General features: G+C 36.9%; 1 protein-coding gene across 2 annotated transcripts in view; it reads right to left on the bottom strand.

Annotated features, from left to right (window-relative positions):
- The window catches only part of SRBD1 (S1 RNA binding domain 1), a 215,896-nt gene that overhangs the window by 21,362 nt on the left and 172,858 nt on the right, over positions 1-21,676 (bottom strand). For both annotated transcript variants that reach the window (XM_015112279.3, XM_077959633.1), the window contains exons 17-19: positions 8,856-8,962; positions 7,447-7,623; positions 3,098-3,277 (exon numbers count right to left, since the gene is read on the bottom strand). In XM_015112279.3, coding sequence (XP_014967765.2) covers positions 3,098-3,277; positions 7,447-7,623; positions 8,856-8,962 — 464 coding nt within the window. The remainder of the gene's footprint in view (positions 1-3,097; positions 3,278-7,446; positions 7,624-8,855; positions 8,963-21,676) is intronic.

The following is a 21,676-nucleotide window of genomic DNA, read 5'->3' as shown; positions in this document are numbered from 1 at the left end:
CATTTTTATATATGCAGGATATATTAAAAACCCCTAAAACTCAATAATAAAAGGGCAAACAATTCAATTAGAAAATGGCCAAATAATATGAACAAATATTTCACAAAGAAGATATACAAATGACTAGTAAGCACATTAGAAAGTGTTCAATGTTGCCAGGGAAATGCAAATTAAAACCACGTAGATCTTTCTACACACATTAGAATGGCTAACAACTACCTAACATCATATGACAAAAATGCAAGGCAACCAGAATTCTCATGGTGAAAGTGTAAAACGTGAAATGGTACAACCAGAGGGATTCTAAGAAAACTAAACTTTCATCAGACTTCATGACTTATCAATTCCTCTCCTAGGTATTTTTCTAAGATAAATGAAAACAAAGGTCAAAGGCAACAAAAAAACTGTGCAAGAATATTCACAGCAGTTTTACTCAGAATGGCCAAAGACTGGAAATAAGCAAGGTTCATGTGATATTGGGAAATACATATCTGGCTTTCCTCCCATTTCCCTGCAAAAAGCTCCTAAAACCTTTGGAATCTCCAGAGTGATAGATAAGAGTGTATTTTGTATGACATGACTGGTAGCTGGGGTCCCCTAGATAGCTTCACAATAGGGGACGGTCACCAGAAAAACCAAACAAGTGAGTAGAGGGGTTGTCACTTTCAGCTCCAGGCCCTCAACCTCCAGGGAGGGGAGAAGGGATGAAAGTTGAGTTGATCACTAACAGTCAATGATTCAATCGTGCCTATGTAATGAAACCTACTAAAAACCCAAAAGCCTGGGTTCCAATGAGCTTCTAGATAGCTCAACACCTGGAGGTTCCTAGAGGGTAGTATGCCTACGCAGAAGTTCCACATCCTTCCTCCCATATGCCTTTCCTCTCTACCTTTCCCTATACATCTTCTCCATCTGGCTGTTCATCTGTATCCTTTGTAATATCCTTTATAATAAATGGATGAACATTAAGTAGATGTTTCCCTGAGTTCTGTAAACTGGCAAATCAATTGAACTCCAGGGTCGTAGGAATCCTGAAGTTATAGGTCACAAACCAGGCGCCTGAAGTCGGGAGTAATCTTATAGTACTGAACCCTCAAGCTGTGGGATCTGACACTATCTCCAGGTAGACAGTGTCAGAAATTAACTGAATTAGAGGACACCCAGGTGATGTCTGCTGGATAATCTGCTGCAGAATCGACTGGTTGGAGGGGAGAAATCCCTACATATTTTGGTGACCAGAGGCCACAGAAGTGTTCTACGTTGTACCGAATGTAGAGAGTATAAAAAAACAGTTTGGTATTTCCTGTACCTCTTAGATTAATAGGAAAATAGATTAACAGGAAAATAGATAAGCTGTGGTATATTCACACAATGGAATATAACTAAGCAATAAAAAATAAGCTACTGATACTTGTTACAACACAGATAAATCGCTAAATATGATGCTGAAAGAAGCCTTACACAGATGAGTACAACTGTATGGTAGAGGGAGAAAACTAATCCTTGGTAGAAAAAAATCAAGTAGTTACCTCTGGGAGGCTGCGGCAGTAACTGATTGGAAAAGGTATAATGGAACGTTTTCAAATAGAAATGTTCCTGATCTCAACAGCAGTTTGGTTACACAGATGTAGGTATTTGTCAAAATTCAGCTAATACAAACTTAAAATTTAATTGTATGTAAATGTGACCTCAAAAGAAAAAAATTGTAAAGAATTATCAAATTGTAGTTAATTATTTGAATGTTGACGTATTTAGTGCAAAGTGTACCAATGTCTGCAACCTTCTTCGGAATGCATCAAAAACATAAGATGGGCCAGGTGCAGTGGCGCATGCCTGTAATCCCAGCTCTTTGGGAGGCCAAGGTGGGCGGATCACTCCAGTCCAGGAGTTCAAAACCAGCCTGGACAACATAGCGAAACTCCGTCTCTACTAAAAATATAAAAAATTAGCCAGACCGTGGTGCTGTACACCTGTAACTCCAGCTACTCAGGAGGCTGAGGCGCAAGAATCACTTGAACCCAGGAGGCAGAGGATGCTGTGAGCCAAGATCACACCACTGCACTGGATGACAGAAAGACCTTGTCTCAAAAACAAAACAGAACAGAACAAAACAAAAAAGATGGATGGACAAGTAGATGGATATGTAGAAAAACAAATATAGTAAAATGTTAATGATAAAATCTAGGTGTGGCTATATAGGAATTCACTGTAAAATTTTTGTTTCCAATTTTTCTGTATGGTTAAATTTTTTCATCATAAAACTTTTGGGGGAAATCACGAACCAGCTGGATGTTGACAGAATATTATTTTTTACTTCTTTTTTCTAAGTTTTCTATAATATACTATAGTCTTTTAAAATATTTTTAAAAGAAAGCAAATTAATGACATAATGACATTTACTAAAATAATCAAATACAAGTGATTTTAAAACAAAAATCTCATTTTAGATTCAATAAAAGTCAAAATATTCACTATATTTCTTATACTGTCATATAATTCAGTAAGAATCTTTTAAAAATGTCATGTAGCAAGTCACTGTTTTTGAACTAATTAAAAAAATTTAAAACTAATTAAATATGCTATTAAAAAGTTTTTTCTTTTTATGCCTTAAACTTCCCTTATACTCAAAAGCTTCCCCCATGTCATTCTGTTAATGTATACTCACTAAAAGTACATCATTTCTTAGATTTTAATAACCAATAACCAATAAAAATATTACTTAAGAAAGCTGAGTTGGCTGTATACTTTCAAAAGGGTTTTATCTTTAGAAAAGCACAAGTTTTATGCCAGGTTCTAGTCAGTTGTGTCTTGTTAATTTCCAAAACAAACAGAGGGGAGTGCCATGCAATTTCCATTACACACACTTCACCATTAGTATCAGGGTTTATTAGCTTGACAATGCTCCAGGAGTAATGGCTTCATTCCTCACTGAAATAAAATAATGTGCCACATAACTCAGCAATGCAGAACTTCTGAAAAATGTTGTCACATTAAACATGGTCATATTTTTCAGTTTCCATTATGCCAAAACAAAGGCCATTTGCTGTAAAGAACTCACTCTGGATATGGAGAATTTCCACATGGGCCTCAGACTTACCTCATTGCTATGTCATATGATTCTGGATGAATACAAGTTTGGTCCAAAGGATTTGGCTTCAGTAAAACATTCACTGCAGTTTTGCTCTTCTTTTTGCCCTGCTTCTCATTTGTGACCTCAATGTCTGCTGAAGATGTAACAGCAACTCCTCGAATTTGGCCTGAAGATTCAGTTTGCTGACTATGTAAAACCAGAAAAAACCACATTTATAAAAAGGGGAAGGTTGGGCAGAAAAGTCTTCAAATTAAAATGTGCTTATTTCTCTGTCATACAAATATGCAAAAACAGCAACCAGATTCTGACCTTTCACTTCATAGAAACTACCACTTATTTGTTTAAATCACTGGGAAAAGGGCTTTCTGTTACTTAAAGCCAAAAACATTCTTAACTGATTGTCTGTATAACTGGCATTCTAGGAGAGAAAAGAGGAAAATGTAGGGAAACAAAATAATATTTCTCAGAGCTAAGAAAAACAAGCTCTCAAAAGAATCTATTGAGTGTAGAACAGGATGAACAAAAAAAGACTCATACTTGGCTAAGCGCAGTGGCTGACGCCTGTAATCCCAACACTTTGGGAGGCCAAGGCAGGCAGATCACCTGAGGTCATGAGTTCAAGACCAGCCTGGCCAACATGATGAAACCCTGTCTCTACTAAACATTTAAAAATTAGCTGGTTGTGGTGGTGCATGCCTGTAGTCCCAGCTACTTGGGAGGCTGTGGCAGGAGAATCGCTTAAACCTGGGAAGCAGAGGTTGCAGTGAGCTGAGATCTTGCCATCGCATTCCAGTTTGGGCAACAGAGGGACAGACTGTCTCAAAAAAAAGAAAAGAAAAAGACTCATACTTGACGTATCATGGATAAACTTTACAATATAAATAATTTTTAAAATTCTAAAAGGCTTTCAAGAAAGAAAATTAAAACATTACTTAAAAAGGATCTGGAATCAGGCTAGCATCAGATTTCTCATTGGCAAACATCAGATGTCAGAACATAGTGGAACAGTATCTTAAAAGTTCTGAGAGAAAATGATTTTGAATTTAGAATCACATACCTAGTCAAATTAGCATTTGAGTAAGAGGGCAAATTGAAATCGTTTGCAGGTATGTAAGGACTTAAGTATAACCCATACGACCTCTCTAAAAAGAATTTCTTAAGGATTAATTCTAGCAAAAACCAATAAATCGAAGAAAAATGATAATATGAATTACAAGAAACCGTGTAGAAACCACAAAAACTGATTAAGTAAATGCTAGTGAATGATGTAAATATATATACATTATGTGTATATACACACATACAGTATGTGTATATATGTTAAAATATACATCTATAAAAATACATATTTTTATATAGAGAGGAGTGTGTATAATGTATGTGTATATTATATACACATATACACATGCATATGGTGTATACATGTATATGTACACACGCATAGTGTGTATATGTACAGACACATGCATAGTGTATATGTACAGACAGATGCATATAGTGTGTGTATATGCAAAGACACATATAGTGTGTGTATATGTACAGACACATGCATATAGTGTGTGTATATGTCGCAGATGCATATAGTGTGTGTATATGTGAAGATGCATATAGGGTGCGTATATGTACAGACAGACGCATATAGTGTGTGTATATGTACAGACAGACGCATATTGTGTGTGTATATGTAAAGATGCATATAGTGTGTGTATGAGGGGAGGGGAGGTGAGGGGAGGAGAGGAGGGGAGAGGAGAGGAGAGGAGAGGAGAGGAGAGGGGAGGGGAGGAGAGGAGAGGGGAGGAGAGTACTGAAACTAAAATCCCAGGTCGTCTTATCATGAGAGGTAGACAGAGTTGAAGAGAGAAAGATTGGGAAGGATACTGTTTCTAGTCGTCTCTAAGAGGGCAGAGACACCTATTAACTCCAGAGGTCAGTCCAAAACAAATTTAAGGATGATCATCAGAAGAACAGAAGATGTGCAACTTTGAAATCACTAAGGAGAGATAAAGATGAGATGAGATAACAAGGAAACAGAAAACTTATTAACTGATAAATCTAATAAATAGCCTAAAAGGAAAAGAAGAATCAGAAAGCATGATGGAGGCAAAATACATAGGAAGAATAAGCCCAAACATATAAATAAATACAACAAATGTGAATGTATTAATATCAGATTGAGTAAAACCATGAAATCTAGCTATATGTTTCTAAGAGCCACATCAAAAATGTCATAGAAAGTATAAAAATTAGAAAAAAAAAAACCAGGCATATTTTGAAAAGGCAAATATAGTAACATTGCTAGCAAATAAATTTCAAGCAAAAAACATTAAATGTGGTAGCAATATTCCATTCTGAATAAACCTATGAACTATTCAGGAGATGTAACAGTCACAAATCTTCAAGTACCTAATTATCAGCTGGAAAAATACAAGGCTTTAAAACAAGCTCAATATTCATCAATAAGACACTGATTAGACTAAATTATAGCTCATCCATACAATTAAATATTATGCAGACAATATAAAGAATAAAAAGTTAGATATCTATATGTAATAATTTGGAAAGAGATCCAGAAGACTGAAACAAATAAAGCAAGTTTCAAATAGTTGCAGAGCCTGATCCCTTGTGTATACATTTTTAAAAAAATAAACATATACAAACAAGGTGACATAACTGTAAATTTACTTTCTGGAAGCAACATATAAGAAACTTTTTCAAGTGAGACTTGAGAGGCGTCTTTGACTTTTTGTTCCTTTTTTATACTGTGAGTTTTTTTGGTGCTTTTGGGGTTTGTCTGTTTTTGAGATAGATAGGATCTTGCTCTGTCTCCAGGCTGGAGTGCAGTGGCATGATCTTGGCTCACTGCAACCTCCACCTCCTGGGTTCGAGTAGTTCTCCTGTCTCAGCCTCCTGGGTAGCTGGGATTACAGGTGAGCACCACCACACACAGCTAATTTTTGTATTTTTAGTAGAAACAGGGTTTCGCCATGTTGGCCAGGCTGGTCACAAACTCCTGACCTCAGGTGATCAACCGCTCCTGGCCTATGCTGTGTTTTCTAACCAAGTGTTCAAAGAACATGTAAACTAACAAAAACAGAATCATTTTATCTTCAATTTTTTTCAGTGCTGGCTTCTAGGTTTCATGATCTATTTAGAAAGAATTTCCATCACTCTAATGCTCTGCAATATTTCCCCATGTTTTCTTCTGGTGCTTTTACAGTTTTACTTTTTTTTTTGCATTTAAGTCTATGATAAACCTGTAATGTATTTGGGCACAGGAGTGAGAAGTGGGACTATAGCTTCCTTCACACATATTGAATTACTGACAGTTGTCATAATATCACTTGTTAGATAATTAATCAATTTTACCCTACCATTTGAAATGTCACCTTTACTATAAACTAAATTCTAACTATGTTTTGGTGGATTTCAGACCTTATTCTGTGCTATTCCTACATCAAAAGCAAACTGTTTAATTACCACAGCTTTATAATATATTCTAGTGAGGCTTAATCAGTCTTTTCCAGAATAAAGGTTATCTTCCATATGACCTCTATTATAATTTTGTCAAAAGAAAAAAGTACATATGAATTAACCAGGTAGTCCCAAAGTAGTAGACACGTAAATGTTCTTTCATGATTATACCATGCTAAGAAGTTTATCTAACAAGCTTTTGTGCTTTCAGGATTAGAAAGTAAAGAAATTTAGCTCTTGATACACACAACTGATAATCAACGCTTTGATCCATTTTCAGTGAGGAGGGAGTGGGGAAACATATCTATGCTTAGGGAACAGCTATGTCAATATAAAGTGGTCACTTTGAAGTCACCATTGTCACCTCATCTTGTACCAGTCCTTCCTATTTGCTATGCTCCAACTGTGTGCGCCTTTCCCTCATTTCCTGAATACATCAAAGTTGGTCCTGTCTTAGGACTGTGCACACTTAGTGTTCACTTTGCCTGGAATGCTTTCTTTCTGATACTTGGGTGGCATTTCATTCAAAACTCTGCTCAAATAAGTTTTCAAAAAATAACGAATCTAAAGTAGTTGTATTACTCCCCTAAGACAGTGTCACATATCCCTGCTTCAATTTTTATAGCACTTCTTGCCTTCTGAAACTACTAATTTTACTAGTTTGCTTATTGTCTGTATTACACATTAAAATACAACTCCATGAGAATGCAGAATTTGCTGACTTGCTCACTGCTGTATTCCCAATGCCTGCCAAAGGACACTCAACACATACTGAATGAAGGCATGCAATGGACACTTAGAATTTACACTAATCAGTAGTAGGATAGGTAACAGTAACAAGAGAGGAGGTTGACAATAGAATCAAAGTGTATACTTATAATCACCTGCAAAATGTTCGGATATAATCCTGGTTGATTCTGATGAAGCCAGCACACTGTTGGAAGGATTTTGGACCCAGTCCTTTCACTTTCTTCAGCTGTTCTCGGTTGATAAAGGGTCCATTTTTCTCACGCCATTCAATAATATTTTTGGCTCTGTTGGCATTGAGTCCTGCAATATGCCTAAGGAAAAAAAAAAAAAGGCAAACTGAAAAGAAGATATCATCTGAAAAGACAATGATATAAAACATTTGGATCATAAAAACAACTGCAATGACATATCCTCATATGTATAAGTTAAGTTAATCCAAAGGGGAGTCAAAAAAAGAAAACCAGAGGAAAAAAAAGAGTTGTGCAAGAGGAAAGAAAAAAAAAAAAAAGACAAAACCAATAGCTGTCATAAAGATGCTGGTAAGCTGGCTAACACTGATGCAAGAAAAAAATGTTCCTCACAGTTTTTCTATATATTCATATTCCTTATGTTTCTGGATAAAGTAATAATTTTGCCTATTTTTTTCAGCATACATACAAAGTGAGTTAGAAGAAGTTATAATAGCTACAACTGTGTTGTACTACCTTTTTTGCATGTTAGCCTGTTCTCAGTAATATAGAGCTGAACTATAGAAAGGTCCTTATCTATAATTGTCATGGTTAGTATAAATTATATATAAAAACTATATTAGGTAGTTTCCTTGGTGTTAAAAGATTATTTCAGAGAATTTCAACTTTATTATGAAATTCCATATATGAAATTATGAAATGTTTGTAGCTGTGTTAGAAAATCAACAACTTAAAATGTAAGGGATAGTTTCTCCTATACCTGTTTCAGCGAAAAAGGTCCAGATCAGAGAATTTCATGCTGCATTAGCAGACTTGTGTAATAAATGCAAAACTGTGAACAAAAAAGCAGCTCTTCTAAAACCACGGGGGAAAAAAGATTATATAACATGTGAGTATACTATGATAAAAATTTTGACAGGTTTCTTGTAGAATCAGGGTAAAAATACGGTAACCATACTTTGAACCCTCAGAATTTATCTTTTGGTTACTGCCAGGTTTGACAGATGCATGCAAGAGACTTAACTAGTGAAAAATCTCTACTCTCATGTGGTGGGAAACAGCTCTTTTCCATGTTAACCTTATTTAAATTCTATTAGCAACACTAATGCACTCAATGGTTACCATATGCTCTATGCTCTTCACTTTAGACCTGCAATATTAAAAATGATAATGTGAATTGTTATAATTCTTTTCTTACATGATGTCTTCCCCTCTGATTACTTAAAGCAATGTATAAACCCATAGATGTTCTATACTTGACAACTTTATACACGTGTTCCCTTCCTCTAGCCGAGTTTGGACTGGATAGCCAGTTAAACTCGATTCTGTGATCTTCAGCCACAGATGTGTCTCACCTTAACAAAACTTCTGAACAGATGTTAATGTCCACTCCCACAAAGCTGACACATTCTTCTACAACACTGTCCAGTGTTGCCTTGAGTAAAGTCTGGGATACATCATGCTGAAAAGACAAAGATCAAATATCAAAAGTGAAGGAGATGTAGTTCTTGGACTATTCCATTACTCTGCCTACATTACTGGTGTTAGCTAACACACACCATGGTAAATTTCTTCATTCCTCTTAAACACACTGTTAGCAGACATAATTAAGCTGAAGTCAAGCCATCTATGGTTTCTTACTCTTTAAGCTATGCATATATGCCTAATTTGAATATAATAGTACCAGTATTTTTCCCTTGCCTAAAATTCTGCCCAGAGCAGTGGTTCTCAAACTTTAGCTTGCATTAAAATCACCTGTATGGCTTGGTAACACACCCACATCCAGATTTCTGATTCAGTAGGTCTAGGGTGGGGTCTAAGAATTTGCATTCTAACAATTTTCCGGATAATACTGTGGCTGCTAGATCAAAATGAGACATAGTCTCTATGATTCATGCATGGCCTTATAGTGTTATGGAGAAGAAAACATAAGTTATAATAGGAAGCAGTACAATAATAGTAAGACAGTAAATCAAACTTTTCTTTCATCAAATTCAAGATAGTACTGTTTATATGAAGCACCATTATTTTATACACCACTAAGGAAGAAAATAGTCAAACCATGACACATGCTTTCTTATTGCTTAAATTATTTATTTATTTTAAATAGTGAAAGAGCTCTTTAGACTTATTTAGAAACTGTAAGAACCATATATTATGTACAAATAAGAAAAACATAAGCAATCTAAACTGGCTAAGTTATTCCTAAAATTTCTTCACATTCAGTGTTCAATTCTTCTGATCACTTTTATATTCAAAATCATAGGTGTCAAGGTTTTCCATGTAGTATTGTTTTTATACTATCAAGATCCTTGATAATGTAGCATTTCTTAAAACAGCGATCCTCTGTTGTCTCTGGGACTTTCAAGCTTCAGATGCTCATTCTTACAAGCTTTGATGATAGTAGCACTATCTTAATCTTAACAGAGGGTATTAACAGAAGAGATTTTGGACAGTAACAAAACTCCTATTCTTTTCTCAAAGGTCCTTAAATGGTTTATTATTCAATGGTTTGTTAATTAAAACAACAAAAGGTGTGCAGTTCAGTCATGTCTCTAGGATTACCAACCAAGTTCATGTGGAAACTACACCATGATTTACCACAGGGACAACAGCAACTGTGGGACACTATTAAATGTAAGCTGCATTAAAATGTCAGAAAATGTGCATCTTACAATTGGTGAAATGCAATATTTTAAAGTATCTGTTGACTAATTGAAGCTAGGTTACAACAATTAATACACTTGATGTTACTCATAATTCTAAAATTAATGATCTGTGGGACAGCAGGCTTCTCTTTACCAACGTCAACGAAAACAAGGAATATAATCTAGTAGAGTCCCCAAGTATTGTGCTTACATTATTACCATTTAATAACAGCAGAAGCTTTTGTTCTGGAAGACTGAAGGGTACAGGAGTACTTCTGTATTTCAGAGATAACTTATTGGTAACTAGCCAGGCCTCAGCTAAAAATTTTGGATGTCATTTAAAAAATCTAATAAGCAAGTATCACCATGAAAAAGATCACGAAGTAAAACCTAAGATCTTACCGAGAACTTGGTTACTCAGTTACTCTTGAGTCACAGCTTTTAAGAAGCTAGTCTTTTGTCTAAGCAGATGAAAAGCAGCAAAATGAAAAGGGAACTTTTTAAAATGAGAGGGTAGGAGATAGAATGACAATATAAAGGCAAGCACAATGATAGCAACAAGAAAAAATATCTGAGGAACACAAAACTACAAACAAACCAGGAAAAGGAAGAGTAATTGTTGAGAGCCAATGGAATAAGGGAAACAAGTTGGTACAGTACTTCCAAGCACACCAGATGCTTAGGACAGTTAAATGAGTAAGCTACAGTCTCTGCAGCAGATTATTTTGGTTGCCTATCCTAACCTCTAGTTGTCAAACCCCTTCTCTTCCTTTCAAACAGAAGCCTAACGGTGTGTCTAGCATTTATCCCATTTCTGTAAGGCCATATGCTTTGGAAAAGCTGGTCCCACCTCCGATAGACAATGGTGACTGGTTAAAATCCATGTTTTTCAAACTGAGGGTTATGATCAATTAGTGGATCATAAAATTAAATCAGTGACTTGCCACTGGCATAAAAAAATGAAGGAATAGAATAAACCACATAGAGCATATTGCATATATCCTTAACATCGAATGAACAATAGGATGAACAATGCAGCCAATTGAGACTACCATGTGCGAGGAATACAACATAAATTGTTCAGGAATAGGTATTTGGTTCACTGATACCTCATTTGATCTTCTGACACAGATTTAATGAAGAGGTTAAAGAGTAACTCTGCAGAGTTATAAGCAAAGTATGTGAGAAGTTTATCTATTGGCAAAGTGCTGATTCCTTCACCAAGTTTAGTTACAAACTTTCAGTGCATTTTTCAGAAAGAATGTTATTGAGTATAAAATTTTTCAATTCTCAGCAACTGTAATATTTTAACTGATTTAATACAAGTGGTCCTTAAAATGAATCAATCTACATTTAGAAGAAAAAAAGACAGTGAAGTAAAACCTACAGAGGCAAGCTCAACTACCAGATTTGGAAGTGTTGACAGTGACAAAATTGAGAGAAAATGTTGACTTCAATCAGTAACCTTTGACTTGACTTGAGCCACGTTTTATATAGAAAATAATAACCATAAGACTTTAAAATAAGCTTGATTTAAAACATGGTTTTATAAATGTGCAAAACAATAAAAATGACTGACCCCAGATGTATTGTTGGTAATGATATTCTTGTAGATGACAGTGTTAAAATAAAACTTAAAACTTAAAAAACAAAATCACGTGGAACACCCCTACCACAGGGCTAAAATGAAAACAATGGAAAATACCAAATATTGATGTGAATGTGGAGCAACTGGAATGCTCAAACGATAAGTGCATTTTAGGTTACATATGCAAGGCAACGCAGTTTAATGGAGGATTTATTTTATATGGTTTAAATGTAACTTCACATAAAATTAAATCAGATATGTTTACACAATGCAAAAATGCATACTTGTTCCATATACTTTAAACCAGATACGTGGTAAGAGAAAAAATGGAAAATTACTAAGAACATCAAAATTGCCAAAACTGACTCAAGAAGAAATATAAAATCTGAACAAACCTATTAAGTACAGTTAATAAATAATCAAAAATCTCCCAACAAAAAAAAGTTCAGAACCATATGGTTTCATTGGTGAATTCTACCAAACATTTCAAGAACACCAATCCTTCTCAAACTCTTTCAAAAACAGAAGAGGAGCCAATAGTTCTTACCTATTCTATGAGGCCAGCATCACCCTGATACCAAACCCAAAGATACCTCAAGAAGAAAGAAACCTACAAATATTAATATTTCCTATGAATATCAGTTCAAAAATCCTCAACAAAATACTAATAAACTAAATCCAACAGCCTATTAAAAGGATTGACATACAAGACCTACATATAATGTATTCAGTATGTATGAACTTAAGAGCCAAACTCACATTGTTTTGATTTTAAAACAATCTCTCTTGACATTTTTAAATTTTAACTGTGAAATAATTTCAAATTTAGAAAAGGCATGCAAGAATAGTCCAAAAACTTTATTACCCTTCCTTCACATAAATACTTCAGTGTACAGTTCCAAATAACAAAAACATTGACTTACATACCCATAATACAATTATTAAAATTAGACAACATACTGATGTAATAATATCACCTAACATTCAACCCATGCTCAAATCATCAATTTTCTCAATTTTTCTTTACAGCATTTTCTTCCCAATCCATAATTCAACCCAGGATGACATACTGCATTTAGTTGCCTCATACTTTGTGCTAGGCAGCTTCCAAGATGGTTCCCAATGATCCTCAAATCCTGGTATTGATACACTTGTGGAATTCCCTCCCACTAAGTATAGACTAAGTATAGAATTCACTGATGAATCTCATCTGAATAAATTATTAAGATTATTTTACTACTCAAAATGTCCTGTTTGTGTAAAAAGGTATTTTTAATCTTGACTCAAAATTTGAAAAACACAGCTCAACCATGTACTATATATGCTCACAGCATTATCCTCATGCATTCCAGACTGAAAAAAATTCATGAACAGCCCATATCTATATATTAACTTACATCTGTTCTAAATTTTTGTATTTAGGTATTAAAAACCTATTTAAATATAAGTAAAATAGCATTTAACTTACAATGAGTAGTAAAGGTAAGCATTATTTTGAGAAACTTATTTTGAATTACATTTAATTGTGTAAGAGAGACATACATATGCCCAAACAGAAGTGATGTGTGATAAGTGCCCTTATCATGACGAAGTAAAATGTATTTCCTAGTGTGTCAAAATCAAAAGGTAGGAAAAACAATGGTCTAAACTAATCATGGTGGTCCCATTCTATTTATTCAATAATGGCAAATGAAATGTGAGGGTAAATCTGCCAGGTACTTCAGAAAAAGACTTCACTGCCCTAAAATAGAGTGAAAAAGAATTAGCCTTTTCTTCTTTTGATTCAAGTATGACTCCCAGTAATCACTGTATCATGTGATGGGACACGCTTGAAGAAAAGCTAACTTAGCGAGAATGGCAGGTAACATACGTTGAAAGACTGGTTCTTCATTGATATTCTTGAGGTTCTGAATTAACTAGTTCTGTACTCAGCCCCCCTGAGCATCTTGTAATAAAATTTTTTTATCATTTAATCAAGAATCAGAAATTTCCTTATTGTTCAGGCCACTTTGCGTAAGGATCTCTGATGTTTTTCTAATTGAAGCAGTCACTATATTTAGGAGCTCAAAGTCAAGTGGCAAGACTGTGACAATGAAAACAATGACCATACTATCAAAACCCCTTGAGATTTTACTGTCAGGCATTGTTGTAAGGCTTTATAATAGCATGTAACCAAATCCTCACAATTCTAAAAAATGTACATATGACTTTATGCAGCATCTTCATATATAAGATTTTTTTCTAAGGAAATAGCAAGACACTTGCACAAAGGGGTGTGTATGTGTGTACAATCTAAATATCCACATAGAGATGACTCGTACAAATAAAGTGTGCAACAGCCCCACAATGAATAATTCTGATGCCATTAAAAAACACACAGTAGGGGGTGGCTGGCAAGATGGCCGAATAGGAACAACTCCAGTCTGCAGCTCCCAGCCAGATCAATGCAGAAGGCAGGTGATTCTGCATTTCCAACTGAGGTACCTGGCTCATCTCACTGGGACTGGTTAGATAGTGGGTACAGCCCGTGGAGGGCAAGCAGAAGCAGGGTGGAAAGCGCAAGGAGTCTGGGAACTCACCTGGAAAGTGCAAGGAGTCAGGGAACTCCCTCCCCCCCCAGCCAAGGGAAGCTGTGAGGAACTGTGCTGTGAGGGACTGTGCCGTGAGGAACGGTACACTCTGGCCCAGATACTAAGCTTTTCCCATGGTCTTTGCAACCCACAGACCAGATTACCTTGGGTGCCTACCCCACCAGGGCCCTGCGTTTCAAGCACAAAACTGGGCAGCCATTTGGGCAACACTGAGCTAGTGGCAGGAGTTTTTTTTTTTTTCATACCTCAGTGGTGTCTGGGATGCCAGTGAGCAGAACCAATCACTCCCCTGGAAAGGGGGCTGAAGTCAGGGAGCCAAGTGGTCTAGCTCAGTGGATCCCACCCCCATGGAGCTCAGCAAGCTAAGATCCACTGGATTGAAATTCTCGCTGCCAGCACAGCAGTCTGAAGTCAACCTGGGATGCTAGAGCTTGGTGGGGGGAGGGGCACCCATCATTACTGAGGCTTGAGTAGGCAGTTTTCCCTTCACAGTGTAAACAAAGCTGCAAGGAAGTCTGAACTAGCTGGAGCCCACAGCAACTCTGCAAAGCCACTGTAGCCATACTACCTCTCTAGATTCCTCCCCTCTGGGCAGGGCATCTCTGAAAGAAAGGCAGCAGGCCCAGTCAGGGGCTTATAGATAAAACTCCCATCTCCCTGGGACAGAGCACCTGGGGGGAAGGCGCAGCTGTGGGTGCAGCTTCAGCAGACTTAAATGTTCCTGCCTGCCGGCTCTGAAGAAAACAGCGGATCTCCCAGCACAGCTCTAGAGCTCTGCTAAGGGACAGACTGCCTCCTCAAGTGGGTCCCTGATCCCCATGCCTCCTGACTGGGAGACACCCTCAGCAGGAGTCAACAGACACCTCATACAGGAGAACTCCAGCTGGCATCTGGCAGGTGCCCCTCTGAGACGAAGCTTCCAGAGGAAGGAACGGGCAACAATCTTTGCTGTTCTGCAGCCTCCACTGGTGATACCCAGGCAAACAGGGTCTGGAGTGGACCTCCAGCAAACTCCAGAAGACCTGCAGCAGAGGGGCCTATTAGAAGGAAAACTAACAAACAAAGGAATAGCATCAACATAAACAAAAAGGACGTCCACACAAAATCCCCATCCAAAGGTCACCAACATCAAAGACCAAAGGTAGATAAATCCACAAAGATGAGGAAAAATCAGCACAAAAAGGCTGAAAATTCCAAAAACCAGAATGCCTCTTCTCCTCTAAAGGATCACAACCCCTCGCCAGCAAGGGAACAAAACTGGATGGAGAATTAATTTGATGAATTGACAGAAGTAGGCTTCAGAAGGTGAGTAATAACAAACTACTCTGAGCTAAAGGAGCATGTTCTAACCCAATACAAGGAAGCAAAGAATCCTGAAAAAAGGTTAGGGGAATTGCTAACTAAAGGAAAAATAAGCAAAGGTTGCAATCCTAGTCTCTAGCCAGTTTAGAGAAGAACATAAATGACCTGATGAAGTTGAAAAACATAGCACGAGAACTTCATGAAGTGTACACAGTATCAATAGCTGAATCGATCAAGTGGAAGAAAGGATATTAACCTTAAATGTAAATGCGCTAAATGCCCCAATTAAAAGACATAGACTGGCAAATTGGATAAAGAGTCAAGACCCATCGGTGGGTGTGCTGTATTCAGGAGACCCATATCATGTGCAAAGACACACATAGGCTCAAAATAAAGGGATGGAGGAATATTTATCAAGGAAATGGAAAGGAAAAATAAGCAGGGGATGCAATCCTAGTCTCTAATAAAACAGATTTTAAACCAACAAAGATCAAAAAAGACAAAGAAGGGAATTACATAATGGTAAAGGGATCAATGCAACAAGAGCTAACTATCCTAAATATATATGCGCCCAATACTGGAGCACCCAGATTCACAAAGCAAGTTCCTAGAGATCTACAAAGAAATTTAGACTCCCACACAATAATAGTGGAAGACTTTAAAACCCCACTGTCAATATCAGACAGATCAATGAGACAGAAAATTAAAAAGGATATTCAGGACTTGAACTCAGCTCTGGACCAAGCAGACCTAATAGACATCTACAGAACTCTCCACCCCAAATCAACAGAATATACATTCTTCTCAGCACCACGTCGCACTTATTCTAAAATTGACCACATAATTGGAAGCACAACACTCCTCAGCAAATACTAAAGAACAGAAATCATAACAAACAGTCTCTCAGACTACAGTGCAATCAAATATAGAACTCAGGATTAAGAAACTCACTCAAAACCACACAACTACGTGGAAACCGAACAACCTGCTCCTGAATGACTACTGGATAAATAATGAAATTAAGGCAGAAATAAATAAGTTCTTTGAAACCAATGAGAACAAAGACACAACGTACCAGAATCTCTGGGACACAGCTAAAGCAGTGTTTAAAGGGAAATTTATAGCACTAAATGCCCACAGAAGAAAGCAGGAAAGATCTACAATTGACACCCTAACATCACAATTAAAAGAACTAGAGAAGCAACAGCAAACAAATTTAAAAGCTAGCAGAAGACAAGAAATAACTGAAGATCAGATCAGAACTGAAGGAGATACAGACACAAAAAAACTCTATTTAAAAAAAAAAAAAAGGAATCCAGGAGCTGGTTTTTTGAAGATTAACAAAACAGACCACTAGCCAGACTAATAAAGAAGAACAAAGAATCAAATAGACATAATAAAAAAATGATAAAGGGCATATCACCACTGATCCCACAGAAACACAAACTACCATCAGAGAATACTATAAACACCTTTATGCAAATAAACTAGAAAATCCAGAAGAAATGGATAAATTTCTGGACACATACACCCACCCGAGACTGTACCAGGAAAAAGTCGAATCCCTAAATAGACCAATAACAAGTTCTGAAATTGAGGCAGTAATTAATAGCCTACCAAACAAAAAAAGCCCAGGACCAGATGGATTCACAGCCGAATTCTACTAGAGGTACAAGGAGGAGCTGGTACCATTCCTTCTGAAACCATTCCAAACAACAGAAAAAGAGCGACTCCTCCCTAACTCATTTAATGAGGCCAGCATCATCCTGATACCAAAACCTGGCAGAAACACTACAAAAAAAGAAAATTTCAGGCCAATATCCCTGATGAACATCGATGTGAAAACCCTGAATAAAATACTGGCAAACCGATTCCAGCAGCACATCAAAAAGCTTATCCACTAAGATCAAGTTGGCTTCATCTCTGGGATGTAAGGCTGGTTCAACAAACACAAATCAATAAACGTAATCCATCACATAAACAGAACCAATAACAAAAACATGATTATCTCAATAGATGCAGAAAAGGCCTATGATAAAATTCAACACCCCTTCATGCTAAAAACTCTCAATAAACTAGGTATTGATGGGACATATCTCAAAATAATAAGAGCTATTTATGACAAACACACAGCCAATATCATACTGAATGGGCAAAAGCCGGAAACACTCCCTTTGAAAGCCAGCACAAGACATGTATGCCCTCTCTCACCACTCCTATTCAACATAGTATTGGAAGTTTTGGCAGGGCAATCAGGCAAGAGAAAGAAATAAAGGGTATTCAAATAGGAACAGAGGAAGTCAAATTGTCTGTCTGCAGATGATATGACTGTATATTTAGAATGTCCCATCGTCTCAGCCCAAAATCTCCTTGAGCTGATAAGCAACTTCAGCAAAGTCTCATGATACAAAATCAATGTGCAAAAATCACAAGCATCCCTATACACCAATAATAGACAAACAGAGAGCCAAATCAAATGAACTCCCACTCACAATTGCTACAAAGAGATTAAAATACCTAGGAATACAACTTACAAGGGATGTGAAGGACCTCTTCAAGGAGAACTACAAACCACTGCTCAAGGAAATAAGAGAGGGCACAAACAAATGGAAAAAACATTCCATGCTCATGGACAGGAGGAATCAATATTGTGAAAATGGCCATACTGTCCAAAGTAATTTATAGATTCTATGCTATCCCCATCAAGCTACCACTGACTTTCTTCAAAAAATTAGGAAAAAACTACTTTAAATTTCATATGGAACCAAAAAGGAACCCGTATAGCAAAGACAATCCTAAGCAAAAAGAACAAAGCTGGAGGCATCATGCTACCTGACTTCAAACTATACTACAAGACTACAGTAACCAAAACAGCATGGTACTGGTAGCAAAACAAATATATAGACCAATGGAACAGAAAAGAGGCCTCAGCTATAATGTCACACATCTACAACCATCTGATCTTTGATAAACCGGACAAAAACAAGCAATGGGGAAAGGATTCCCTACTTAATAAATGGTGTTGGGAAAACTGGCTAGCCATATGCAGAAAACTGAAATGGGACCCCTTCCTTACATCTTATACAAAAATTAACTCAAGATGAATTAAAGACTTAAATGTAAGACCTAAAACCATAAGAACCCTAGAAGAAAACCTAGGCAATACCATTCAGGACACAGGCATGAGCAAAGACTTCATGACTAAAACACCAAAAGCAATGACAACAAAAGCATAAATTGGCAAATGGGATCTAACTAAACTAAAGAGCTCCTGCACAGGAAAAGAAGCTATCATCAGAGTGAACAGGCAACCTACAGAATGGGAGAAAAATTCTGCAATCTATCCATCTGACAAAGGGCTAATATCCAGAATCTACAGGGAACTTAAACAAATTTACAAGAAAAAAACCACCCCATCAAAAAGTGGGTGAAGGATATGAACAGATACTTCTCAAAAGAAGACATTTATGCAGCCAACAAACATATGAAAAAAAGCTCATCATCACTGGTCATTAGAGAAACACGTATCAAAACCACGAGATACAATCTCACGCCAGTTAGAATGGCGATCATTAAGTTAGGAAACAACAGATGCTGGAGAGGATGTGGAGAAATTGGAACACTTCAACACTGTTGGTGGGAGTGTAAATTAGTTCAACCATTGTGGAAGACAGTGTGGTGATTCCTCAAGGATCTAGAACCAGAAATACCATTTGACCCAGCAATCCCATTACTGGGTACATACTCAAAGACTACTATAAAGACACATGCACACGTATGTTTATTGCAGCACTATTCACAATAGCAAAGACTTGGAACCAACCCAAATGCCCATCAATTATAGACTGGATAAAGAAAATGTGGCACATATACACCATGGAATACTATGCTGCCATAAAAAAAGAACGAATTCATGTCCTTTGCAGGGACATGAAGCTGGAAGCCATCATTCTCAGCAAACTAACACAGGAACAGAAAACCAAACACCGCATGTTCTCACTCATAAATGGGAGTTGAACAATGAGAACACATGGACATAGGGAGGGGAATGTCACACACTGGGGCCTGTCAGGGGGTGGAAGGTTAGGGGAGGGATAGCATTAGGAGAAATACCTAATGTAGATGATGGGTTGATGGGTGCAGCAAACCACTATGGCACATGTATACCTATGTATCAAACCTGCATGTTCTGTACATGTATTCCAGAACTTAAAGTGTAATAGAAAACAAAAACAAAACAGTAGACCAGTTACTTCACCAAAACATCCCACAAGAAAAAAGGTCCAAGTTAACACACTGAATTTAGAAGTTTTAAAAACTCCTTTAGCAGCTATGTATGTAATAGAAACTTCTGTAAGCACTGCCATCAGGTCAGCTGTAAATATAAACTTTGCCTACATTCTTCCCCAATTTTTTGCTTAGGAAAGTACTAAAGAATTAACCTATTTCTTTTCTTTTCTTTTTTTTTTTTTTTTTTTGAGATGAAGTCTCACCCTGTCGCCCAGGCTGGAGTGCAGAGGCACGATCTTGGCTCACCACAACCTCCACCTCCCGGGTTCAAGCGATTCTCCTGCCTCAGCCTCCTGAGTAGCTGGGATTACATGCATATGCCACCATGCCCAGCTAATGTTGTGTTTTTAGTAGAGATGGGGTTTCTCCATGTTGGTCAGGCTGGTCTTCAACTCCCAACCTCAGGTGATCCACCCACCTCAGCCTCCCAAAGTGCTGGGATTACAGGTGTGAGCCACCACGCCCGGCCAACACTATTTTCTAAAACTAAAATCGTATCTATTTGGTGGAAGGAATACTGAACAAAATCCCATATTGTTTCCATAATAATGTCTTTGACATTAAAGCAGAGGCATTCGTTTGCCATTCTAAAAACATTTCTAAGCAACTATTTTGTATCAGACACTGTGCAAGTTGGGCTATGTGTTCAAAGTATAGAAAAAATCATATGTATTCCATGGTCTTCAAAAAGCTCCATTTAGATTTGCTGAAAGCTGAGTTGTAACACATCACTCTACTGGCAGTAACTGGTACAAGAAGCAAGAGGGTCCCAGGACTAACAGTGCCAATAATCCCTAAGGACTTCATGCCAGGAAAAATGAACTGTTCCATTTATAAATAGAAGTTACCCAACTCTGAATTTTTGGGCAAGTTATTTGAATTGTATCAACAGTCTCTCTTTCGAATTCAAGGAAATCCTGGGACATTATATTTTTATTAAAATTTATGAGATTTTTACAAAGGAATATAAGTGATCACTTATGCTAGTCAGCTTTTGTTCTAAGGTCAGAATTCCCAAAAAATAAAACTTTATTATTCTACCACAAACTTCTGGAAAACCTGCTCAAACTGCTGTGTTTTATTTTGACCTGAAGGACTAAAACTGTCTAACAACTATTATTTTTTTAAAGTCCTTCCAGATGAAACACTGTGGACTACAGTTTCTAGAGCAACAAAATTTCACTTTACATTCCCCATACTAAACTTGAAGTTTTTCCCAAAGTGGTTTTCTAGTGCAATATTCTTGAGTCTTTATTTTACTCAGTGATCATCATCCACTCACATGTCTCTTCCTGCCCCTTAGTACTGCCAAATTACAAAATGCAGCTAGAAAACCAAAGATGCAAAAAAGCTTTACAGGTGCAGGGTCACTAGGGTAAATGAAGATATACTGAATTCTTTAAAAATACAAAGAGAGTGGATGCTGAGTGCGCACATCACAAAAATAACTGTGAGGTAATGCATTTGTTAATTAGCAAGAGTTAACTATTTCGCAATGTATATGCACCTCAAAACGTCATGCTGTATGTGACAAATATATACAATGTTATTTGTCAAATTAAAAAAAATAAATTTAAGCTTAAACCATGAAAAAAAAGCTTTACAGGCACAGTCTATTCAATTTCAAATAAAGCAAGTTTATGTCTTCATTTTGAATCTCTTTTTCTTTGATTGACATGTGACAGTTTTTAAAAGAGTCATCCAGACAAGTGTGTGCTGAATGACCCATGATAGAACTGACAGGAGGCTGGGAAACA

Source organism: Macaca mulatta, chromosome 13 (assembly GCF_049350105.2).
Source record: "Macaca mulatta isolate MMU2019108-1 chromosome 13, T2T-MMU8v2.0, whole genome shotgun sequence".
NCBI lineage: Eukaryota > Metazoa > Chordata > Mammalia > Primates > Cercopithecidae > Macaca > Macaca mulatta.
The sequence above is the reverse complement of the archived record's forward strand: the minus strand, read 5'-3'. Positions and strand labels throughout refer to the sequence as shown.